We start from the raw sequence: 26,213 nt of genomic DNA on the forward strand, positions 1-26,213 counted from the left end.
CTGCTCCGTCTGCCTCTTAAAATCTAGTAGCAGCTTCTGGGAGGAGCAAGGTTTGGTACAGATTGGGACAAATCCTCCGCTCCTATCAAGCAAAGTTTTTATGTCCTTATCGACAGAAGTGTTTATAAAGTTATGTAAATTGTCTCTTTGTCTTTGTTTCTCAACAATGACTTCGTTAGCCTTGCACCTTTGCCTTACATTCTGTTTCCGTGAAATTAGATCCTTCCGATAAATTCTCTCCCTTTCGTCAGCCAGCTTATCATAACTTCTAAGCTCTCTCCGCAGTTGGTAGGCGTTGTTTGCATCTCCTCTCATAGCTTTTTTCTGTTGCACCTTATTCAGTTTAGGGGTTCTCTGTTTTTGCCTCATTTTGGAAACTTCGGAGCAAATTAATGACTTTCGTCGTGTTATCAGATAACAGATCTCTCGTTTCACCTCCTCAATATTAGAATCAATCGCATTTCTAGATTTCCTTATCTCGCTGTTTTTATCAGAAATAAGTCCTTTGATTTCCCCAGCCTGAAAAGAAAATGTTTCTTCATTCTGTCTCTCAAACTTATGCTGGCGGGTCTCCAGATCTGCAAGTCTCTCGTATAGCAAGTCCACATGGAGTAATTCAGCTTTCAAAAGGGAACATATAGGCCGAGACATGAAAACCTTTTTTCTCCATCCCTCAAACCTTCCGTTTCCCATAGCATTATAGATCTCCCTGTTACTTGTTCGTTTCATGTTGTTCATTTCAAATTGCCCACAGGAGATACGATCGTCAAAAGATAAACGGTTGGTGGTATTACGGTCATTTTGAATTTTTAATTTTCCGCGGTTGAGGAAGCGCGATCTACTAATTTTAACGATTTCTCCTTCTTGCACGAGCTCTTCCCGTTATTTTCAAAATAGTTTATCGCCAAACAGCTTCTATATTACGTGATTATGTCGCGTATTTCAGCGTAGGCAAATACCGAACTGAAATCTACCGCTGTGGCTGGATCGGAAGGTCTATTTTGCAGACAATGGTAAGTTTTTTAGCAACCCATTATCCCGCATTCACCTTTATAATAATTCTCACCAATATTATGGACTCACCGGCCATTCATTTGTTGCATCCAGTCCGGGAACGAATCAGACGAGCTCTTGGTAGACATTGCGACACTTCTGGAGGAATCAGGAGTTTTCCCGAAGAAGAGCCTGGTCAGTTGAAAAATTAATTTTTCACATAAGGAGATAGGATGCTTTAATCTTTGAAGGGTAGAGTGCACGTAGGGTCCAGCCAGTTGGTGCCAAATGGTTTGAAACGTGTAGGTTTGCACATTTGCAGCATCGGATTCCTACCCAGTCCCAACTCGAGTTTTTTTTTTTTTTTTACAGAATTTACACCCACCCCTCCCTAGCGGCCAATTAACCATGCAAGCCTTCTGGACTCCTGAAGAGAAGAGGTTTGCATCTCCAACCCTTTGAACATTTAAGTATTAATTTATTGTGAGCTCACAAACAGCTTTTTAGGCATTTTAATTCCTTAAGTAAGCTCTAATATAGATATATTATGTCTGCCACTTTTAAATGAAGCCTTAATCCACAGGCAATGGTTAAAAAATCAACCAATACTTTTTTCCACAGGCTATGACTAAAACTCGACCAATGCTTTTGTAATTTCCCCACGCATTTTAGATTGAACCAAATGGAAAACTCAGAAAAAAAGAAAAGAAAATTGAAGGAAAAAACAAACAAAAAGGATTGTCCAGTGGTGAAAAAAAGAAAAGAAAAAAACAAAAAAAGAAAGAAAAACAAGAACAACAACGTAAACTACTAAAGCAGAAGCTCATTAAGGCAAAGCAGTTGTCTGCTCAACAGATTTTGGTCGCAAAATCTTTAAATAAGACAATACGCGAAATTGACCGGTTGTATGCAAAGTTGTGATTTTCATTACAGTACATTCAAAGATTATTTCAGAAAATAAATCGAAACTTTTGAACAGACCAGAGCTAGTGTTGTATTATCCAGAAATAACCTTTTCCATGGGGCTTAGTTATCTACACCAGTTTTACTACCGTAGTGTAAAAATATTTCCATTTTCTGCATGGGCTGTCGCTTAAAAAATAAAACTTAGCAAATCAATCAATAATAACTTTTTTTTTTTTTTTTTTTTTTTTGAACTGAGCAGTGCTAATGGATAATACTATGGAATTCGCCATCAATCAAAAGCAATTGTTAAAAATTAATATTGCATATGAAAATTATAGATCTTGAAACCAAATAAGGAAACTGTTATTAAAAATAAATTAAAATAGGTAAAAATCTCAAGTAATAAGTTTTCAACCATGTAAATGTTGTCTTGAGCTGGACTTCCGGTTATAGGGCTGGGTTGACTTTCGGTCCTGTGGTTTGTTCATTTGGGCTGACATCCGTATGACGGTTGTTTGATTATTTAACTGATCATTCAGGGACCGTAGCGGTTTTTTGGCCCTCTGTTCATTCTTCATTTTCTGTGTGTCTATCTCTGGCCTTGTATCCAAATGTTTCAGTAATTTACACTAATGGTATTATTCACACGGTTTTTATGCAATCAAATTCGCCTTTACCGTTGGCTTAATATTTAATTAAAAGCTATCTTAAAATTTCTCAAAAAGGATTAACTATAAATATAATCTATATCCAAATTATCATTTAAAAGTATTTAGGAAATATCAGAGGCCCATAATTCGGAAGTATCCGTGTAATTGGCAATTGGCATGTTTCTTCTCTCATATGGTCATTCAGGCTTTCGGATTTGTCTGTTCACTTTGCCTGGCTTCCTGTGGGCTTCCTGTCTGGTTATTAAGTTAGTCATTCAGTGTCCTATGTGGTTTTCAGCTTTGTGTTCATTCATCCCTCCGGTTGTCGGGTCTCGTCCATGTGTGCGTATGGATTCAGCCATCTCCATCAGCTCTACTGGTGGCACGGTATACCCAAATTTCTATCCTGGGCTCTCTAAGTAAACCCTAAATATAAAAGTCATATTAAAACATTAGGAGAATAGTCTTCATGTTTTAATATTAAGCTGCAATACTACAGAGTAGGACTTATTCCCTCTCTATTGATCTGAAAAAAACAGATAATAAACTGACTTAATGAGCAGTTCTGGAAACTAGTCAAACATTGCTTTCATGGTGGCTAGACTAGAAAAAAAATGTTTCGGAAGCAAAATTTTTGTCCGGGAAGCAAAAATGTTTTTGACCTGAGGCAAAAGCATTTTCTTGTTTTCGAGCAGCAAAATTTGTTTCCGCAACACATGTTTCCCGCGCGGCTAAACTGGGAAACATTTGTCTCCGCAACAGTGTTTCCGCAACAATGTTTCCTTGTTTAGCCAAGCCTTAACACTGCCCAAATATGGTCATGGTGAACTCAATATATATCGTCCGCACAAAACAGATATCCTGATATATAGGTAGTTTCGTGTATCAACACGAAACAACAGGAAACAACAACAACAGGACAACAAATTAGTGAATTTCAGGTACAAAGAAACCGATTGCGAGAGAAACGGTAAGAGGCTACTGAACTGCAAAAGAATTTGGAAACACCAAAGGAAGAAATAAATGTGCCGAGAAGAAAAACTGGCAAGCAAAAAAAAAAAAAGATTAAGAGAAAAACAAGAGCAAGTTGCTAAACTGCAAAGAGAAGTGATAACAAAAAGAACAAGAACAAAACAGTACTGAAAAAACGATTGGGAGAATTTCAAGGAAAAGATGAATGACTAAGAGAACAAAAAGAACGAGTTGCTGAACTGGATGCGAAGAACTGAGAGCAACGAGAGAACAACTCATTGAATTTGAAGGACAAGAAGAACTTTTAAGGGAATCACAACAACGAGCTAATGAACTGCAGAATCAGTTTAAAACAAATGAACATGAATTGACGACAATGAGACAGCACTTGTTAACTGACTTGCGCAGACTGAAAGAAGAAGAAATGGTTACTCAGGTTAACCAACAATCACAGGACTAGGGCCAACATATCACTGAACTGGAAAATCAGTTGAGAGAAAACGAGTTGGGGCAAAGCCATGTTTGGTTAAGAGAGGAACAACAACGAGTCGTTGAACAGCAGACTCTGTTGAGAGCGAACGAGCAGGAAATGAGAGCAATGAGAGAACAGTTTAATGAATCTTAGGGACAGGGTGAACGACTAAGTGAGGAAAAAGAACGAGTGACCGTACTGCAGAGTTACTTACCAGCAAAGGAAGAAGAAGTAAAGTGGTTGAGAGAGAGAAGAATTGAATGACTTACAGGGACAAGTTCAGCACGATATCCTCTTTGCTGGGTAGTTGGAAAATCTCTCTCAAGCAAAACGTAACGACCTCAGGAGAATTCTTGTAGTTTTAGCACAAATTATTGACTGGAATTGAAGCTACCATGTGCATTCCTACAGTACTGCTGGTCTTGCCAATTTTGCTAGTAAGTTCTTCCTTCAAAGCTACGCTTCCTTTTTGTAGTTTCAAAATACACTTCTCCGTAACTACTTGTTGCTTCTACGTAACAAATATTTTCTCCAACACATAAGCTGCAACTGGTTTTGGGAGGCCATATTTGTTGACCAATGAAAAACAGTCATCTTGTAGCTGCTGGTTTGTGGAAAGTTGTTGCAGGCAATTTGTGACAACTTTGTTTATGGAGCATTAGAAAAAAGCTGCCTACTTCTTGACTTAGTACAAACCTAAACCGACTACCATCTTGATTTTTATCCTCTTCGTGCTTTGAAATGGCTTCCAGACCACAGATTTATCTATTTCATAGTAATAATAATAATAATAATAATAATAATAATAATAATAATAATAATAATAATTTATTTACTTCTATTGCGCGTGTTACATAGTAAGATGCTAACACGTGCATCACAAAAAGGAAAAACAATTTAAAGTGATAATGCTAATTATAATAAGCATATTTAAAATCAATATAGGTAGATAAATGACAATAGCAGCTAATAATAATAAAAATAATAATTTTTTTATTATTTTTTAATGATAATCGATCTATTTTATTGAATAACGAATAATAAAATAAATTTTACAATCAGCATGACTCTAAGCGTACTGTAAAAGTATGGTAAAATAATGCTAATAATAACAATACTACTACTACTACTACTAATAATAATTTATTTACTTTTATTGCGCGTGTTTCATAGTGAGATGCTCACACGCGCATCACAAAAAGGAAAAACAATTTAAAGTGATAATACTAATTATAATAAGCATATTTAAAATCGATATCGGTAGATAAATGACAATAGCAGCTTATAATACGACTACTACTACTACTACTACTACTACTACTACTACTACTACTACTAATAATAATAATAATAATAATAGTAATAATAATAATAATAATAATAATAATAATAATAATAATAATAGACTAACTCTAGTATATGATAAGTAGACTAACAGTAAAAGGTATGATTACAATTATGTAAAAATACTAGCTGTAGTAACTAATTTAGGCCTTTCTGAGCAGATAGAAATGAACAAACAGAAATGCCAGCCCAGAAGCTCGGGCTGTGGCAACTTCAGACACTTGATTTCTGCAGGGCTTCTTTTCCCCCATTCTTTGGGGAGTCAAGACTCTGGGGTCTGCTTACAAGGTACCTTGCAACATCTGGGATAACCCGTCAAAGGGGTTTGCCCTGAAGAATTGTTATTTGGCCGGCAAAAAACTTACTTAGCAAATCATACCGGAAATGCACGAAACGCCAGTAAACAATGAAGAACTACGAGATCCCGACTTGCAGAAGGAAGCAAAAGAGAAAACATACGTAAATACAAGACGGAAAAGGGGCTCAGTTCAATAATCTCCAGGCAGGAGATCAGGAGCTCCTAGAGCAAAAAAAGTCAAAAGAGCTGTCAAACAATGATGAAATTGTAGATGGGAGGCACAATTCCCGACATACAATCTCCTAGAAAGTACAATACCAGAGGAAAAACAAAACAATGACTTATTCCTGTTTTGATTTCTGTCCATCGAGAAAACCATGCAGATGTTCGCCTTTGTATGCATTGCAGGCCTATGTTTTCGGCATTAATCAATTAAAAGCCTTATTGCATTACATCATTGTACATCTGCGCATGTATCCTTGTTTGCGTTTGCAAATGACTTCACTAGCTTCCTGTATACTACACTGATTTTTCTTTAGCTTTTGTCAGGATCGTGATGTCGCGATCTCCTTGTCGATGTAGCTGTTGATTCTGGCTTGATATTGCAGCATAACAGGTTTGTTCCTTTAATTAATCAGCATTGTTTGATATGTGGGTCCATACATAACTGTCATGGCGTGTATTTCTCTCATCGTGCATAATCAAGTAACATGTATTAAATCGCCTCCGCTTGAGAGAAAACCTTCAAAGGCGAATTGTTCCGTTGATTAGTTGAGTGAAAAAGCAGATCCCATCAATGTTCCAGCGTCGATAACCGTCTAGACTTCTCGGACTGAGCGTGATCTTTGTAAAGTGTCGTAAGCGTACATCTTTAATATCTTACAAGACAAGTCGTCCTCGGACGACTGCACTAGACTTGATAATTGTCTGGAAAGGAAATATCAAGACATACCCAAAACTTTGATTTGTTGAAATGTTTTCCATTTAAAAAATGGAGATGGTAGACGAGAGGAGAGGAAGGGTTCTTTAGGCTAGGACAGGAGCGGCGGCCAAAACGATGGCCCAGCCAAAGTTGTGAAAGTTGGTTACCTTGACGATTTTTTTAAATTCTATTTTAATGAGTGTGACGCTAACTCGCAACGAATCTTGCAATTGGTCACGATCAAGCAACATTTTGGATGTTTTCGAGATTTTAAGCATAACACTTATAAATTTCGATGGCTTCCGCTCACTGCTTCTGTTCTGGAACCTATTTACAATTAAAGCTAGAGAGAAGAAGCGTAGCGTAAAATGAATAACTTGGTATGCAGTTTCTTTTGACTGATCAGTATAATGTTACACTTGCTTAGATCTTACTTTGTTTAAATGTTGAAATGATGTGCTTCAGCACAGCCAGTAACACTTTGTTTCTTCTAAAAATAGCGGACTATACTACCAGTTTTTTAAGCTTTATTATGTGTTCATTCAGTAGCGACAGATGTCCAGTGCTAGACAAGTCATTGGTCGTAATCCTTAGCGGTGATTTAATCACAGATGTCGAAAAATTCTGAGCTTGGGTTTTCTCGGAAAATCGGTGCCCTGCTCAGTTAAAATAAATGGGGTTTTAAACTTGTAGCTAATGAACGTGAATGAATGTCAACAGTAGATCAGAAGAATGGTGACGCTTTATAATCAGTACGAGGAACTCAACCACTGATTTACATGGGCCAGCCGAGCAATCACAGAATAAGCCGGTGAAAAGGTTTTCTTTTGTATCACGTGCTTTACGAGTTAAGACGTGGTGCTTCTTTGACATATGTCTGTAGAGCTAACTTAATCTATTACTGACGTGTTAAAATTTAGAGGTCTCAAATTAAGACTATTCGCTGATTATTTCAGTTGATATTTGCAAATTGTAAAATGCAGTCAATGGAACGTGACGCCTCCGGGGAAAAAGAGCAGGAAACATCAATATATATTGAAGACATAACAAGCATAAAATAATCATAATTAAGACAATATATGTACCTGATTTTATGAAAACCGGGCTCACAACTCTATAATTCATGTCCAGGAGAAGTCCACTGTTTGGATGAAAACTTATCAGGTTATCCGAGATTGCTCCCATCAAACAGCTGAATGATGCCTTCAACTTCGCTAGATCAGATTCGCTAGTAATTAAATGGGAGCGACTGTCCTTGTTCTGCCTGAGGAAAATTCTGTAATTTGTAGTAGATACAAAGTCGAAGTTCAATTCTTTCTTGACTTTCGGGGCTGCTTTAAATAATTTCTTCCTTGTCTGAGTAAGACTTTCGGAGATGAAAATTTTATTCTCCTCCGCTGATGAAAGACCATGAAATTTTTCCTTTTAACTCTGTTGAAGACCATGAGTTGGTAGAGCTATTGGTCTATAATTCCAACACTGATTGTCTCTGCTCTGATAACATCTCTAGATTGAATTTAGAGTCTTTACCATGTTTTGATTTATCTACATTTATTAATAATAACCCAAATTTATCCAGTATTGATATTGACTTGAATTTACCCTCTGTGACTAATTTTGGTTATTACTCAACTCATGAGTTCCACTCGAATGAAGATATTCGTCCAACTATTTCTGATAAGACTTTTTCTGCCCTGCACTTCAATATAAGAAGTCTTTCAGCAAACTTTGATGATTTCTTTCACATGTTATGTGACTTGAAATATTCCTTCTCTGTTATCGGCCTTTCCGAAACTAAACTTAAAGTTGGAATTGATTCTTTTTTAAACACTAATCTTCCTGGTTATCATTTCCTGTCTCAACCTTCCATGTCTAATGGTGGTGGTGTTGGTTTCTACATTAAAGATAATCTTTCATAAAATTAACCTGACATCTCGATCAGCCAATTAGAGTCGTCATATTCCATGTCTTTGAAGCATTTGCAAGCTTAATGTAGCGTGCAATTAAAATCAGAGACAACTTGAACCCATGTCAACTCACTCAACCAAAGAAATACTAGTACTATACTTATCTTCTCTACCCTCCCTCCCCCTACAATTTACTGCCAGAGGTAATCAACTAACCTCCAAAGCTTCTGCTATGCAATGTAGCTGGAGAAAAAAGCTACAGCTACAGCTACATAATCGCTGAGAATTTCTTAAGATCTTAACTCGGTAAATTCACTTTTTTATTTTATTACTTGATGAGTAAGTCTCAGTAAGCAGCATTAACTTTAACAAATTCGGACCCACCCTAACCCCCTGCATTTAAAGGGAGGGACCCTGAGTACAAGTGACCTGTTAGCTCTGCTCCTGTAGGGTTTATCCAGCCTACCCTTGATGGCAACCTTAACCCCCAGGAAATAAAGCGCCATGCAAGGTGGAAGCGCACCCACCCGGGTTTCAGGCTAACATTTGGGCACTCTTTTTCAAAACTCCAGATAGTTATACAAAACAAACTTTCCCAGATGCCATTACATCTGAAAATTGTTAAATGGCCCATAACTTGGTTCACTTTTAGTCGAGGAAATACCACTGCATGTGATGTTTGCTGTTAATCGGCCTCTCACATGAGCCTCAGGGTAATGACATTCGGTCACGTGACTATGACCAAAAAGGATATTTATTTAACAAATAAATGAATTTATGCGCCTTATCAGTGCATCTGTTCTGTGGCTTCCGTTCGGGTGGTAGTAAGGAGATACTATAGCTAATTACCCTACATAAGGCTCGGTTAGACCATCATTTGTCCCCTTTGGCCTAGATCCTCGTCACTTTAGTTAAGTATTGTAGACGTTTTTAACATCCCCACTCGAGGATATGGCCTTCTCTAATGTCACATCGCGTTCACCAAAGGTGCTCATTCTAGGCCATTCATTTGTACGGAGACATAATCAGTTTATTACCATACAGGCTCGTCATAACACTGACTTCGCTCTGGATTTCAAAGTGTCCGATGAGTGTACAGTTTGTATGCTGGGTATAGGTGGTCGCACTGTGGACAAAATGGTCCGACTGGACCTCCCCACTATTCGGGATATGGCTCCAGATATAGTTATTCTCAAGCTCGGTTCGAATGACTTGTGTGATACAACCAGCGATGCTGAGACCACGTTTGTGGAACTGTTGTACCACCAATGTAGTGTTCGTTACATCATGGTGTGTGAAGTAATTCCGCGATCAAATCACCCCTTTCCCTATTACAACGACAAAGTGGATAGCTTAAACCGCTATTTAGTGAAGGGTCTTGCCAACGCCCCATTTGCGGGAGTTTGGCGTCACGGAGGGCTTTACCATCCTACTGTCAACATTTATCTTCCTGATGGGATCCATTTAAATGATTACGGGAACAAAGCCCTTTATCGCAGTTACCGCGGGGGCAATCTTGGCGGCCTTGCGAGGCCAATGACTTACTTTACTAGCAAACATATACTGAGAGAGTAATTCGTTATCGCTTTTGTCCCTTGTACTATGTCAGTTGCCCCATCAATGGGAATTTTGTTGACGCATCATGAGGGAACGTGCGCTCGACCGCATTTCACACCCCGGAAATATTTTTCATTTTATACAATTTTCTAATCCGAGAAATGATTATTGCGGACACTGTGGTTTTCTTTTATCTGCAACTCCAAACCGACCATTTCGGGATTAGATTCCCTTCTACAAGACAAAAGCCACTTAGAGATTTTACACATACAGGAGAGGCGATTGCCCATCTTGACTCCCCATACGTTTGGGATGGCACTCTCTTTCCGTATGTTTACGATCGTTACTTGCCTTGTATATTAGGCACTAGTTGTATGGAACAGGTCTCACCTGTTTCTTTCGACCGCCTTTTATGTAAAAGGCTCCGCAGTATACTACTACCATGATCCTTGCGACCAGAGATACATCTCCGTGCCATTCACGTATAATACCGCTGTGTACTTTGTACACCTGTTGTCTCTATTTGGGCAGTAGTTTTGTTTTGAGCCTGTTTTCACGAGAGTTGCCACACTTATCTATTAATCTCATTCAGGGAGCAGACATATAGTGTCACACAACCTCGTTAGTATGCAACCAGTAACCTGAAGGGCATTTTCCCTCACAGCGTAAGATTTTGGGCTGCGAGCCAAATGCAAAGAGCCCAACGGGCTAATGAGCGGTAATATTACGGAATAAAACATTAAAATTGTTTATAGAGGATTATTAAAGATATGAGAGAAGACTTCAAACACAAACACTTAATACAGAATTCTTCTATTTTCCTAATCCCAAGTGGATTTCTTGAGCGTGCACAGTACGTGTTTTTGAAGATCAACCGCTGTCCAAATAGTTAGGAGTTTATTTTCTAAAGAAACTGTGGTGCTGCGTCGGTGAGGAATGGAAAAAATCGCTCGAAACGTCAGCATTCGAGTCTCATCATTGCAATTGCCACATAATTAATGTATAAACAGCCCCTTGAGAAAGGGTTGAGCTGCTGTTTTAGAAATGTTGGAAAGGTAGTTTGAATTGAAGTTTATTTGCCTTTCTTTCTAATATATTTACAATTTATTGAGTGGTTAATGTATGGCGAGGTGACCTCTAGAAACCACCAGGCTTATAGTTGAGGCCACCTCGTACCTAAAAAAATATATGCTTATATAGTTTGTGCAACAAGTGTGCGGCTTTGCCAATTCAGTGTGATTATTTTAGGTATATCGCGTTCCACACTTATCGCTGATCTCATCACACGTGCTGTAATATTTCGCGCCAGTTTTGGCTTTACAAACCAAAAGCTTTCGCGCTTTTGTTAGTTCATGATAATATTTACGGCTAGCTGTTCGCCATATTGTGTCTATGAATTTATAGTACAACCTTATCTATTAGTCTGGGTGTTTTAGTTAGCCAAGATTTAAGCTGATTAGCTTATTTCTTCCAAAGCTTAAACTGGTGATGTTTAACCTGCTTTATGGTACAAATAAAGGCATAACTGATGTTAGAGTAAAAAAACATTACTTTATATATTAACTTGGGTTCGGTCGCGCCTAGAATATCCTAGCATGGTATGATCACCTTATTCTAAAAGAAACATTACCAGCATAAGACAAATTCATCGTATAGGGCTATAAGATTCATTCCTGGCAAGGATTCCTCTGAGCACAAGCCCCTTAGTAAATTTATTACCTTCGCAATATCATAGGGAGATAAACAATTTTTTATTCTATAATAAGTTGTAAGACCTTCTCAGCTTCCGTTTTGTGACACATCACGTGATCTTTTAGATATGGAATATTGCTATCGCATGTGAGGACAGAATGAGAGAGTAGAACTTTGCTAGAACGTTCGCTGGATTTCTCGCAACAACACGCTCGTGTTGTGTGGAGGGACCTAACAGTCTTTGACGGTCGATATGGTTAAGTCTCGTTCGAACTTCTGTAAACGCAACCTCTAGTTCGTGTTTGTTAAGTTTGTCGACTACCTTGTGACAAATAAACGGACCAGCCCGCGGACTTTGTTAGACTTGTGGCTGCTTCACTGCAGTTTCCTCGCATCCTTTTATCAACCCGTAAAGGTTGCCGCTACATAAGTGCATTAATAATTTTGACATTTGACATTTTTTATTTATACTCTCCACTTTTACTGTTACATAAGCGTAAAATATATTATTAATATAGTATTAAAACATAGAATAATACGCAGTTCAAAAATACAATTAAAATTCAATTCAAAAATACAAAATACAATTCAAATAGGGGGAGGAGAGTAGAGGGGCACCTCTAGTAAAACTAATACTGTGTCCCTTTAGAGGAAGTAAATTGATAAGAAAAGTAACTAAGTAGAATAGAAAAAATAAGAAAGATATATCGAAAGGAAAACAAAAAAAAAAGAGAAATGAAAATAATTGGAGTAAAGTATCATTAATAATGAGCAGGGAATGTATCATCAATATTGAGCAAGGTAGTATTTGTAGAGTGCTTTTCTAAACATTTTTTTTGGTAGGTTTGTCCTTAACTGTCTGTGGAATATTATTCCAAAAAAAATGTTCCTATTACGGTTGGACAATATCCCCTTAGATTTGTTCTGAAAGAAGTTATGAAAAGCATTGACAATACATTTACTTAAAATATTTTGGATTATGTATCGTTTCGCTCTGGCGACAAGTTGCTTAGAGACGTTGATCACCTAACATTTGATGTCCCTTTCAGTAGGACAGAAGTTTTTAAGAATTCCTTTTTTGTTTGGGTTTGCCGCCAAAGGAATGAATTACCTCTATCAGGGAGTAGAACACCTTGTCAGTCTTTCGTAAGAACTTGATTGCCTTCTTTTATGACAGACTTAATGGAAATTTTTAATTGTAATTTAATTACTTTTTGTGTATATATAACGAGTTATTGAAGACTATTTATGATATATTAGGAGTTTATTCCAAGAAATCTATTATACAAACCTCAGCAATTCACAAAGATAATAATGCTACCGTATTGTTCATCGCGAATGATCCCGTTTATGTCATCGTTCGTCGAAAAGTGAAAGAAACAAAACCTCTGATGTGAACTTTAGTTGTAAGATGAACACAGTCTCCTCGCCCCTTTATACAAACTCCATCGAGTTTAGTTCATGTTTTGTCCGATTCAGCACGACAGCATGTCTGTTGTTTATAGAAGGCAAATCGGTTTAGAATAACATTCCGGATTTTAGACAGGTAAGACTTCTATAAAAAGGTTTAACGGAATCCAAGTTTGGTACGGAAAAACGAGACTGCATGTTCCCATACATGGGGGAGAAAGTCGGCCCCTGATAAAGATTGAGACGGGAGCTATTTAGCAGTCCATCGAAATCTCAGATTTTTCTGGCTGCGATAAATTATAATGGCGTTCTCCTACGTCGAACGCAATCAAAAACTCTACATAATAAAGTACAAAATAGCAACGTAACATAGCAGTAACGTAAAGTAAATTCAATGAAATAGAGGGACGAAAAGAATCTAGCTAATTTACTCACTACACCGTTTTGGTAAAAAACAGGCAGAAAGTCTGCTTACCGCGTTAAAGGTCTTTAAAGAGAGATGGGTCCTTTCGGTGAGGTCGCAATACTCAGAGGGTCTTTATATGGGAAATTGAACTTGTTTTACTTTTACCTGTAAAGCATTGATTAGCTTAGGGAAGTAGTCAAAACTACTATACTCGAACAGGACCGACGAAAACCACAAAATGAACGGCGGTATCTGCCTGCACCCCCCCCCTCCCCCATTTCACAACCTCAAAAGATGGTGTCTTTATTGCATAGCCAAATGACAATAAGATTCAAACCTCACTTTTCTTGTTTATCTAGCAATGCTGACTCTTGCAAGTTGAATACTTCTGTGTCATCTCAAATTTTAAAGCCAATAAAACTTTGTCAGATAGGTGGTGTCTTCGAAACCCCCCCCCCCCCCACCCACCCCAGACAAGGTGGGTCCTCTTCGAAAAAACTTGTTATGACCAGTTTCCTTATTTGACAATAGTATGCGAAAGTAGCCTGGAAATAAGGACTTGCAAATGTTAATTGTCACGTGTCATTATAGGGATTTTCTGCAAAAAGTGTAAGGTGCAGAGAATTTTCCAGCATCATGTGTTCCGAAAGAAAGGTATGTGCGTCATTCATGGTGCTTAGGAAGAGTTGCTTCAGTCCGTAAGTTGTTTTCCTTACGCAAGCGTTTCGTAATTTTAATTGTTGAGGCTAAGAATGACGCTGTCAGTTAAATAGCAAAAAGCTATGCTTGACAGACAGCTATAAAAATGACTTTATTCCTACTAAGTCAAATATGTTAACATCCCTTATTTCCCTCAGTAAGCTCCGTGGTCGCTAAATCAAATAGTCAGTTTTAAGGTTGATTATTGGTGCTTAGATGATCGGTGATGGGGGCGTGATGCACATGCACATTACTTCAAACATGTTCAAAATATAGTACACAAATCTATGATTTCTATTTCTCGCTTCAATTCTAGGACTCATATTTAGTTGTAATTGCGAGAGGGGAGGGCGCTCATTCGCTATATTACAAATCTCTTGCTTCAAGGGAGGGCAGCTAATTGAGGGTGGAAATACAGTGTAATCTCGTACACAGAATCTGAATCTAAAATCTTAATGAAACGTAGTTGTGACCAACTCCTCAGTAAAGGTAGCTGTAAAATGGAAAGTCCTTGATTAAAAAGCCTCCTCTAAATGAGTCCGTTACCTTACTTTTCGACGTTTTTAAATTAACTAGATCAGAAAGTTGAAAAACGTATCTGCTGGCCAAGAGTTGCAAGTCCTTGTCCTGGCGTCTGAATGGGGGTCAAGTAAAGGAGGACTGTCCACTTTAAAGAGAGAGATGGCGATAAACTTGGCGAAGTGCCCCGAGGTACATGTGACTTTCTTTGTCCCACAGTACGATCACATGGAGAGGGCGGTGGCTCGTAATCACAACATTGATCTCATAAAAGCAGCACGGCGGCCAGGTGTAGATGAGCTTCACTGGCTTTGCTTCCCTCCGCCTGATTTACACATTGACGTAGTTGTTGGCCATGGTGTCGAGCTCGGTAATCAAGCGCAGTTCATAAGAGACTCGCACAAGTGTAAATGGATACAAGTTGTCCATACAAACCGCGAAGAACTTGGAATGCATCGGACATGCGCAAATCCAATTTCAGACAGTGCAAAGAAGCACGAAGATGAGGTCGAACTTTGCAAAATGGCTGATTTTGTCGTCACATATGGACCCAAGTTGTACGAGGCTTTTCAAAGTTACCTTCGTTCGTGTAATCAAAGGATCTTTAATTTTACTCCTGGCATTTTTAGTGACGTTTCTAAAGTGGAACAGGTTGATGGCGAAGGAAAGAAATTCCGAGTTCTTCTTTGTGGTCGCGGAGACGCTGAAGACTTTTTATTGCAGGGATTTGACATTGCGGCTAAAGCTGTTGCTACATTAAATGACACTAATCTTGTCTATGTTGGTGCGATGGGAAAGCAAAATGAAATAAAACAACGATTCCTGGAGTGTGGCATACCTGCTTGTAGCCTAACTGTCAGAAGCTTTTTGAAGAACCAAGAGAGTTTGAATCAATTGCTTTGTGAAGTCGATTTAGCTGTCGTACCATCGCGAACAGAGGGGTTTGGAGTGACAGGTCTTGAAGCCCTATCGGCAGGTCTACCCGTCCTCGTGAGTCAAAACTCGGGGTTTGGAGAAGCTTTAAGTGAAGTACAATTTGGTTCATATTTTGTTATTGATTCAGACGATGTTCAAGTATGGGCCCAAAGGATTAAGGATATCCGGGGCAAAGACAGGAGACAGCGGCTTGAGGAATCTAAAGCATTGCGTAAAGTGTACATAGAGAGGTACTGCTGGAAGAAGCAAAGTAAAGAACTTACAGGAGAGATGCTCAAAATGGTTCACGGTACGATTTTTCTGTCACCGTCGGTTAATGCCACTACGATTGTTCCTTTTTATTGGTTTCTTTCGAACGAGGCTTTGATGATCGGTTGCCGTTAGATTACGGTGCTCTGAACGATTTGACAACTAACAGTTGTCTTAAAATTAAGAAAATATTGAGCAGGATTCCTTTAATAAAGAACCCAAAGTGGGCTATTCACTGAGTAGAACTTGATAATGTTTGCACAATTGAATCAATATCCTCTTCAAGTGAGCCAGTTTAAGGAGTAGTCACGTTATTTATTATGTCTTGATCTATGAATAGTATTTGACTATAAAAATGAGCGAAAAAACGGAGCGACGTCTCGGTGTCATCTTGGCACCATCATCAAGTTAAAAATTGGTTCATGCTTTACTTGATAATGGTGACAAGATGACATGGAAACGTCTTTCCGTGTTTTCGCTTATTTTTATAGTCAACTGTATTTCGAAATTTAATCTTATAAGAATAGTATTTGATTGTGTAAAGTTTGTTTTGGCAGATGTTTCTATCAGTCCTCATCCCTCAATACCGCAGCGAACTTGTCGGCAAACTGACTTCACAACTGCACATGCTTCAGGTAACTTTTGATTAATAATGTGTCCAAAAAAGCTTAGTTTTAGGATTAGCGCAGAACATCGGTTTCCATTTGATGGCATGATGGCGGTAGATCATCGTGTCACATCCTCGTCTCCAGTCGTCATTGGTGAGCGGTTGAATGTGGCGTCACTCGTTGAGCTGATCGGGAGGACACACCCAGGTAGACTACGAGCAGTGAGACTACAGACAAAGCCAGGGCATTTGAATTATGCTCTTACAACGCAAAATTCTGATTGGCTCTTTCTTAGAGCTTTACGGATAATCTGTTAACAACACACAAGCCGCAGTCAACACTCGCGAGATAGCATATACACAACATCCAAAAATATAGAATAACTTTTATTCATAATAATAATGCTTTTGATTAATAATAATAATAATATAATATAATAATAATAATAATAATAATAATAATAATAATAATAATAATAATAATAATAATAATAATAATAATAATAATAATAATAATAATAATAATACGAGAGAGTGCACAGTAACATGTATTACTATCTTGTAGGAGTACGTGACGTAATAGTGAGACAGGCCAACGTGGAAAATTTAAGGGTGATAGTCGAGTGCAAGACGCAAGATTTTCTCGAGAGCCTTCGGAAGGATTACTACTCTGGAAACCTGACCTGCAAACTGTTTCTAACAAGCATCTCACGTGAGTTGACTATACAGTTGTTTGTTTACTTTTGTTGGGTGTTTACATTAATTTATTCTCCTGTTATTCACAAATAACTAGCAAAATTTTCCACAGCAGGTGAGTAGAGTAAATGGAAAACGCTCCAGCTCTTTTTTTATTTGTGGAAGGAAAATAAAGTCCTTTTCTCCATGTCCTTTCAAAATGCATGCGTACCATGATACTCTAGTCGTCTGAGGTAGACCATAGGTTCATTAATCGAAGCGTAAATAAAGAAGCCCAGAGATCGCGTGCGGAAAGTCTCTGGCATCTACCAGAAGGGTTACGGTACGGGCGCATTTGTTCAATATGAGAACCAACTAGGAGAACCTTAAATACAAGAGACTTTTTATGTTAAACGTTGGTATTGGTTGAACCGGGAAAGAAACATAAATGAAAACAAAAACAAAATAAAACAAAACAAACAACGTATACTAAGTTCTATTTCGCAACAATGAGAAAAAGATCAACAGTATATCATATCATGATGACATTTTTTGAGAGATAACCTTGGTTGTTTTTGTCACAAATTCTTAGAAAGAAAGCTTTCTCAAGACCATGATCAAACTACCGATGAAAGTCAGACCCAACCACCCGAAGACTATGAATCAGTTACTCTACATGCAACAATAAAATGTAAGTGGTCAGTGGCTTTTGAAAATTATAAAGACACGATAGGATCATTAGAGAGTAAAAGAAAAATCTTAGTGTAGTGCGATAAGTCACCGAGATACAAGAAGCGCTGTTCATACATAGTTGACCAAGAGGGGGTCTTAATTCGTTTCATTAGTGAAAAGGACGGGTCATGCTCAGCTTCTGCCCTACTTACCGGTAGCGTGCAAGGAAGAAGGAGAGAGCGATGGATGTTAGGAAAAGAATCCTTATCACAAGGAAGAAGTACTAAAATAAGGTTGTTTGGAAGTCTCTTTTCTGCTGACTGCCTAGGAGTTTGCCATCTTCGCAGTTAATTTTCATTGAATCATAGGAGATGCCTTCTACTCCATCAGATAGCTGCAGGGTTTTATTTACTATGATTGATGGAAGTAAATAAAACAGGTTGCGGACACGACAATCCGCGTCAGAAAATTGGTCATGCGTTTGTATAATCAAGGAGTAAAGAGGAGGAAATGGCAACAGATTTCTTGTAAGAATTGATCGGACTAGAACTTGGAATGTTTGAGTGATTCCTCTAAGCCTAGCGGTTTCAATCTCACTCGTTTATTCGGTGTCACCTCCGTACATAAACACTCGAATCGACCAGTTTGCACATGTTAACTACGTACAACAGTCGCGAAGTGTATTGGCAATCATTCACAAGGTAGAAGCAAAGGAGCGTGTGTGAGACAACTTTATTCCACTATTTTTATGATCAATAAGGAGAAGACTTATTTGACAAAAAAAGGAAAAAAAGAAAACGCTGCTGTCTGTCTGCTTGTAGCATCCGCACGGATTCTACAACCCTACAATATCCGTGTAGCTCACAAACCTATAACCACTGCAGTTTACGACAACTACTGACGAAAGTAAAGGACAAAGACGAACCTAACCGCAGACAGGGAGCAGTTTACAAGATCAAATGCTGCGACTGCCAGGCCACTTATATTGGTGAGACCGGCAGAAATTTAAACGTATGACTGACTGAACACAAACGAGCAACTAGAAATGGTGATAGCAACAATCACATTGCTGAGCACCATTTACAAACGAACCACAGAATCGACTGGGACTCTGCCAAGTGCATTACCTACTGTACAAATTACTATCAACGACTCACTCTGGAAAGCTGGTTTACTAACTTAGAACAAACGCCACTCAACCGTTGCCTACAACTGCCTGCACCATACAAACGACTTATTGACAACAACAAAGAAACAGACAAACAATAGACATTTTACTTACAATAGACCCACGGACTTTTTGACTAGCAAAAGACGGATCGAAACGCACCAATCACTTTTTACAGTCTTCATCACGGCTTACTGACAAACGACCAATAACATCTGGACTTCGTTGACCAATCAGGTTAACAACCAGAGACGTATATACCACCTACTGACGTTCCACAATTCACTTGACTCTGAAGATGACTTCCGCTCAGGTCGTCGAGACGTCAGTCAAAGTCACCACAAACAGCCCTTCTCAGGACTACACTCACCCGGATGATCATAATTTACGTACTTATGACGTGACTCCTGGGTTCAAACCATTTACAATTTTACTTGATAATGGTGGCAAGATGACACCGAAACGTCGTTCCATTTTCCGCTAATTTTTATAGTCAACTCTATTTTCTAAGAAACTGACCATGTGTAACATTTGACGTTATTTCCGCTCTTTCAACATGTTTTTGAAATTGGAGCTTAACTCTTAAAACAAATCGCAACGCCAGCCACAATTTGCTCAATGAAATAAAAAGTTGTACTTTAAATTGTTTAAAGATCCCATGAAATGGAGATTCTTGCTTTCAAGGTTTCTATATCTCATGTTCCTTGATGCTTCTTGAACAATCTCCACAGGACCTTTTGAGTCATCAAACGGGTGAGAAATGAGGGGGGAAACTATTAGCACTGTCAAACAAGCATGATGACCAGAGCGGTCTCGTTTAAAAGTTTTACCGAATCGTAGTCTCTCTTTTAATTTCTTTCTCCTTTCTACTCTCGTTCACGTCATTATGAACCTTTTCGGGGCCCTAAAACCCGTATTTTGAGATCGTTATATAAAGATGGATTAAATTTGTTTGTTAAAAATATATATCTTTGACTTAAAAGGTCCTGAACGAGAAGACACAAATGAGTTGAGAGTGTTACAACGACTTACAGAACTACAAAGTCGGTTGAAATCGAGTGAGCAAGAAGCGAGTGACTTTCAACCTGATCAATTTACAAGCTTTCATGGACAGAAGGGACAAAAAGAACGATTAAGAGAGAAACAACAACGAGTCACTGACCTGCAGAGGCAACTGAGAACTTACGAGGGAGAAATACAAGGACAAGAAGAACGATTGAGAGAGGAACAACGACGAAGCTCTAACCTGCAAAGAGAGCTGAGCGCTCACGAGGGAGAAGTGGAAGCACTGCGAAAACAACTGAATGACTTTCAAGGACAAGAAGAGCGATTGAGAGAGGAACAACAACGAAGCTCTAACCTGCAAAGGCAGCTGAGCACTCACGAGGGAGAAGTGGCAGTATTGCGGAAACAACTGAATGACTTTCAAAGACAAGAAGAACGATTAAGAGAGGAACAACAACGAAGCTCTAACCTGCAAAGGCACCTGAGCGCTCATGAGGGAGAAGTGGCAGTATTGCGAAAACAACTGAATGACTTTCAAGGACAAGAAGAACGACTAAGAGAGGAACAACAACGAAGCTCTAACCTGCAAAGGCACCTGAGCGCTCATGAGGGAGAAGTGGCAGTATTGCGAAAACAACTGAATGACTTTCAAGGACAAGAAGAACGATTAAGAGAGGAACAACAACGAAGCTCTAACCTGCAAAGGCAGCTGAGAACTCACGAGGGAGAAATGACTGCTCTACGAAAACAACTGAATAATTTTCAAGGACAAGAAGAACGATTAAGAGAGGAAAAACGACGAAGCTCTAACCTGCAAAGGCAGCTGAGATATCACGAGGGAGAAATGACAGCACTGCGAAAACAGTTGAATGACTTGCAAAGACAAGAAGAACGATTAAAAGAGGAACAACAACGACTCACTGAAGGAAAGAGGCAGTTGAGAACTCATTACAAGAAAGAATTAGCCTCACTACAAAAACAATTGATTAACTTTAAAGGAGAAGAAGAACGATTAAGAGAGAAACAACAACGAGTCGCTGAATTGGAGAGGCAGTTGAAAACTTTCAAGAAAGAAAAGACCGCACTGCAAAAACAATTGAATGAGTTTCAAGGACAAGGAGAACGATTAAGAGAGGAGAGTTCACTCGTAGCACGGCTCGAGTTCGAGCCCGAGTCAAGTTCCAGTCCCGAGGCAAGCTCGCGTCAGGGTGAAACTTTTATTATTCTTTTATCTTTCTTCTTCTTTTTATGTCTTCCGGTTGTTATTCTCTTTTATACAATGACGTGCTAGTGGTAAACAGAAAATCAACTTTCAGGTTTCCAACAGTTTTCACTATCGATCGCTAGAGCCATTATCGCTGTGATTCGCTGCTGCTGTGGAAAGATATACGACATCCGTTACAGCGTTCATAAATTTCCTCGGAAAATTAAAACCTGCGGTTGCATACACCTGAAGCAGAAATCCCATTTCTACAACTGAAAAAACGGACGAAGTATTACCTGCCTGACTCGAGCGCCATATTGTTGCGTCTGCAGGACACTCTGAAGAAAAAACATAGAATAGAATCTATACCCTTCGCGGAAAAATGTAGACGACCAGGGGAGTTTCTTTTATTTTCCTAACACTTGGGCTTCACAAAGCAAAGTGACTGATGCTGTAGTCACCAACTGCACTGAACAAACTCTTTCAGGAAAATAATAGATGTCGACAATGAACTCTCGCGATTGCGTTGACAAGGAAAATATCTTGTTCATGTTCAATGCTTCGAACAGCAGTTGGCACATCATTATGAAAGCAAGAATCACAATCAAACATATCAGGACAAAAACGAAACAAAAGGTGAAAGAAAATAGAGGAAACGAAACCTAACTCGAACTTGACTCGTCCAACGAGTGAGCTCAAGAGAGGAAGAACCACGAGTCACGTGAACTGCAGAGGCAACTGAGAACTCACGAGGGAGAAATGACCGCACTGAGAAAACAATTGACTTTTAAGGGCAATAAGTACGATTAAAAGAGAAACAACAACGAGTCACTGAAGGAAAGAGGCCGCTGAGAAATGACAGCACTGCGAAAACAAATGAATGAGTTTCAAAACCAAGGAGAACGCAGATTAAGGGAGGAACAACGATGATCTGAACTGCAGAGGCAGTTGAGAACTCATGAGCTGAGGGTGAAGTGACCGGACTGCGAAAACAATTGAATGACTTTCAAGTAAAAGGAGAACTATTAAGAGAAGAAGAACGAGCCACTGAACTGCAGAAGTAGTTGACAGCAAAAAACGGAGAAGTAACCGCACTATGGAACAATTGAATGAATTTCAAGGACAAGAGGAACAACAACGAGTCACTTAACTGCAGAGGCAATTGAGAGCTTACGAGAGAGAAATGACAGCACAGCGAGAACAATTGTTATTGAACTGCAGAGGCTATTGAAAATCAACGAGAAAGCAATGGGACGTGTGGAATATCAATTGAATTAATATCTCGCAAAAAGGGTGCAATTGAGAGGGGAACAACGAATCGCTGAACTGCAGAGGAAGATGAGGACAAACGAACAAGAATTGAGACGTACCAGAGATCAATTTAGCGACTTGTAATTACAAGGACAAAATGAGCGGTTTAGAGAGCCGAAAATAAAACAATTACAATCTCGAACTGTCAATAAGAGGAGAGAAAATTGGGAGAAGCACCAAATCTGTATAACTGGGTCATTAACTATCCAGATTACAAGTCAGGAACTCGGGCGAGGAGAGTGGGGAATTGTTTACCGGGGATAATTTTATGGCTGTGATGCCGCTCTAAAACAAATGTACGAAAACCTTATGTCTGCTAATACCAGACGCGTGTTTGAGCGAGAAGTGGGCATTGCTTCAAAATGACGCCATCCTTGTCAGCCGCAGTTTATTGGAGCAACCACGAATGAAAGGCCTTTGCTAGTAACAGAGCACATGGACTGCAGTCTAAGAAAAAGACTTTACAGTAATCGGGAGGAGCAAGCCCTCTCTGCAAACCAAGTGCCTATTATTTCATTGGATGTTACTCGAGCGCTTAACTACCTACACCAGAAACCGGATCCACTTATTCACCACGATGTAAGTAGTGCCAATGTGTTGCTATGGAGATATGTTAGCCAGTGGAGAGCCAAACTGTCGCATTATGGTACTGCTAATTTTGACGCCAAGGCAATATACATTACGCAGGCGCTGTGATCCTGACTCCGCAGATGAGTCTCAGAATGAAAACCCGGATCAACCAATAAGCTGCAAGGTTAGTGTATGCTGGATTAGTTAGTTGTGACCAACCAAAGCATTGGATTACATTTTACGTTCATTGGAGTTCTAGATGCGGTTGTTCGAAAGTCGATTAACGCTAATCCGTGATTAGAAGTTAATCGAGCCTTTAATTTCGTTCGTTAAAAATGTTTATGTAAAGCTTATTTTAAAGGAAGTACGAGTCAAAACTAAGGAGCAAAAATCTTTTCGGATCATCCTTACTGATCAGCAATAAAACTTGAATCAATGTTCAACTTAACCCGGAGCTAGGGGGGCAGCTTTCATCCAGTGGAAAGTCCAAGTAGTCTTCGAACCGTCAGTAAATTGACTGAAAAAATCCGTCTTAATTTGACCCCTGGGGAAGGCCTGACAGTAACGGCATCGTTAAAAAAAGACCAAGTTCCGTGAAGTACTGGCTATCATATATTGTTTATGTTATACAGCACTATGGGAATTTTACAATTGGGGACGATACCACTCGCGCGATACTGGGTTTCTATCGCAGAATCGGCATTTTCACGTCATCCCTCAATACTCTAACGCCCGGTTCATACGTCGAATTTCTGCCCTGTCGAATTCAATTAAACTAATTAAATGCGACAGATATTCGACGTCTGAATCAGCTGCCGAATTTCTTCCGTACGTTTGACTGGTCTTGTCGCATTATCCGGTAGAAATTCGGCACCGATTCAAACGTCGCATTTCTGCCGTGTTGAATCGAATTCATACATTTACATACATTATGTTAATGTATGAGAATGCGTAAATCAAGGCTGACCGTCCAAAATGGCGTCATGGCACCCGCGCAATTCCATCGAAGAAGAAAGCTCATCTGAAGAATAGAAAATCCTCGCAGGAAACTACATGGAAGTACTGCAGGAGAGGTATTGTAGCTCTGATGATGACACTGATGAAGAAGTGCACAGTAAGGAGAATATTTTGGTCACGCGTATATTCGTCCGCCATATTGGATACTCTAGCTTTATCATAATTACTGTTGACCGACAGACACTGCAATATCAACTCTGAATTAAGTGCGGCACAAGTGCGACGTCTAAATCAACAGTCGCATTTCTGCCGCACTTACGGAATTGAATTCGACACGGTAGAAATTCGACTTATGAACCGGGCCTAAACCACCAAAGTATCGATACTGGTTTCATGTATGAGCAGCCATCAGTTTAGTGTCGGAGATGTTCAATAACTAGCTTTAGTGTTATACTCTCTCCCTTCCAAAGTCTACACTCCTTAATAGTTATTGACAACTCAATGAAATGAAAGCGTTTGAGAAGTAGTTACCATTCTTTAAATGCTAGGAAGTTTTTTTTATCAGTAAATGTATTGTTGTCCATAGGTTGATGTGCACAGTTTTGATGTTCTCCTCTATGAGATGTGCATCAGACAACAACCAGATCCGGGACTGCGTGCAAGGCAAATAGACCAGATGAGGAACTGTGATTTAAAACAACTCGTGAAGCGCTGTGTAGAAATAACGCCTAGAGCGAGGCCAGATATGGGAGAGGTTATTGAAGAACTCGAGTTTTTCTTATTGATGTGCCAAATTATGGAATTCTCTTCCTCTTAAAGCAAAGGCAGAGCATCCAATGGAATCATTCACAAAAACTTTACGTCTACTTGGTTCCCAGAGTTCGTACTAACATTTTACTGTTTTATTTCTATTCTATAACATATTTTTTACTACATGCTGTATCAACTAGACGCTTGTACGCACTCTGTTTGTCTGTCACATGAGAATTTATTGAGCCCAACCCCTCCCTCCCCCTGCACCCTTCCCAGGATGACCGGTTTTCGATTCATTCGATTCATTACTTAGTATCGTTCTGCAACTACTTAATGTATCTTACGACTAGCTGTTTGCAAAGAATACAACAATAGCCTCAAACCTGTTCGTCCTGAATCCATTTTAATCGAATGGTGAGCAGACTTCCAATTCTCGCCCGCTTATCTATCGTATATGGCTGACTGTAAGTGGATGTCAGTGGACACCTTGAAAGAGAGTGAATAGGTAATATTTTATGAGTAAGGGATCACCGCAGAAGTTTCATCAACTTCAGCAGTTACAAAGAAGACCTAACAATTTGGCGATGGTGGGGATTCTCTGCATTGATCACTATATGGGGAATTCCAGGGTAATCTCGAAAAGGGGACCTTTTTGCCATTGAAATATGGCAAAACAATTTTCAAGGGGACAATTAGAAGGATAAAAAACCCCTCTAAATTCAAAAAAGGGCTAGCAAATTTCTTTAAATGTCAATAATTTTTGTTCCATCCCTTTTGTTGGCAATTTTGTACATATTTATGCGTGTTGTTAAAATGTAAATGGTTTCCTTACTATTGGAGGGTAAGTATCACGCAAAGTTGCTGTAATTTCAAAACCCCAAAACGTTTGTCTGTCAGCAGAAACAATGAAATAATTGTCAAGTTTGCTATAAATTATTACCCCAGTGCAATAAAACTGTCGGTCAGTGCCTCTGGTTAGAGACAGATTAGGCCAGCGGTAGGGATTGAAACTTGAAAAATGTTAGGCTAATGTTTTTCAAGTTCTCGCATTATTGCTTCCAAAATGCACTAGAATAGATCACGAGTTGTTCCTTTCAAGAATTGAGTTGATTTCTTTCCCCTCGTCATTCTGAGAATTATTTGACAGCTGATTGAGCGTCTTATTTCGTCACTTTAATTTAACAAAAGATACCAAAAACCCCATGATACTTCCCTTTAATGTATGTACATTTAATGTAAACAGAGGGCTCCATTTAAACAAGCCCTGCTGAATTGGGCATACCAAGTGAATCAGCCATATTTTCACATAGGATCACTGTAATGATCTGTTATATCAAAGGAACAAAGTAAGTCAACGTG

At 39.0% G+C, this 26,213-nt stretch overlaps 1 protein-coding gene across 2 annotated transcripts; it reads left to right on the forward strand.

The window, feature by feature from the left end:
- The first annotated feature begins 5,898 nt into the window (after positions 1-5,898).
- LOC146476643 (uncharacterized) lies at positions 5,899-25,451 on the forward strand. 2 transcript variants are annotated; one of them, XM_085114519.1, is made up of 9 exons: positions 5,900-6,251; positions 14,121-14,183; positions 14,805-15,972; positions 16,490-16,567; positions 17,105-17,251; positions 17,807-17,905; positions 20,038-20,101; positions 20,156-23,328; positions 24,688-25,451. In XM_085114519.1, exons 2-8 carry the CDS (start codon positions 14,166-14,168, stop codon positions 21,348-21,350), a joined length of 2,769 nt encoding a protein of 922 aa, XP_084970645.1. In that variant the 5' UTR covers positions 5,900-6,251; positions 14,121-14,165; the 3' UTR covers positions 21,351-23,328; positions 24,688-25,451. The 2 variants fall into 2 exon arrangements, with proteins under 2 accessions (XP_084970643.1, XP_084970645.1); XM_085114517.1 differs by having other exon boundaries at positions 5,899-6,251; positions 20,038-23,328.
- Positions 25,452-26,213: the final 762 nt, after the last annotated feature.

The sequence above is a fragment of the Pavona decussata genome, unplaced genomic scaffold (genome assembly GCF_977016875.1).
Source record: "Pavona decussata unplaced genomic scaffold, jaPavDecu1.1 SCAFFOLD_76, whole genome shotgun sequence".
Classification (NCBI taxonomy): Eukaryota; Metazoa; Cnidaria; class Anthozoa; order Scleractinia; family Agariciidae; genus Pavona; species Pavona decussata.

Bases quoted from the DNA above. Each gene is read 5' to 3' on its own strand.
- LOC146476643 (XM_085114517.1), top strand. The intron at 15,973-16,489 runs GTACGATTTTTC...TTGTTTTGGCAG, and splicing joins GATGCTCAAAATGGTTCACG to ATGTTTCTATCAGTCCTCAT. The intron at 17,906-20,037 runs GTAAGTGGTCAG...TTGACTTAAAAG, and splicing joins TCTACATGCAACAATAAAAT to GTCCTGAACGAGAAGACACA.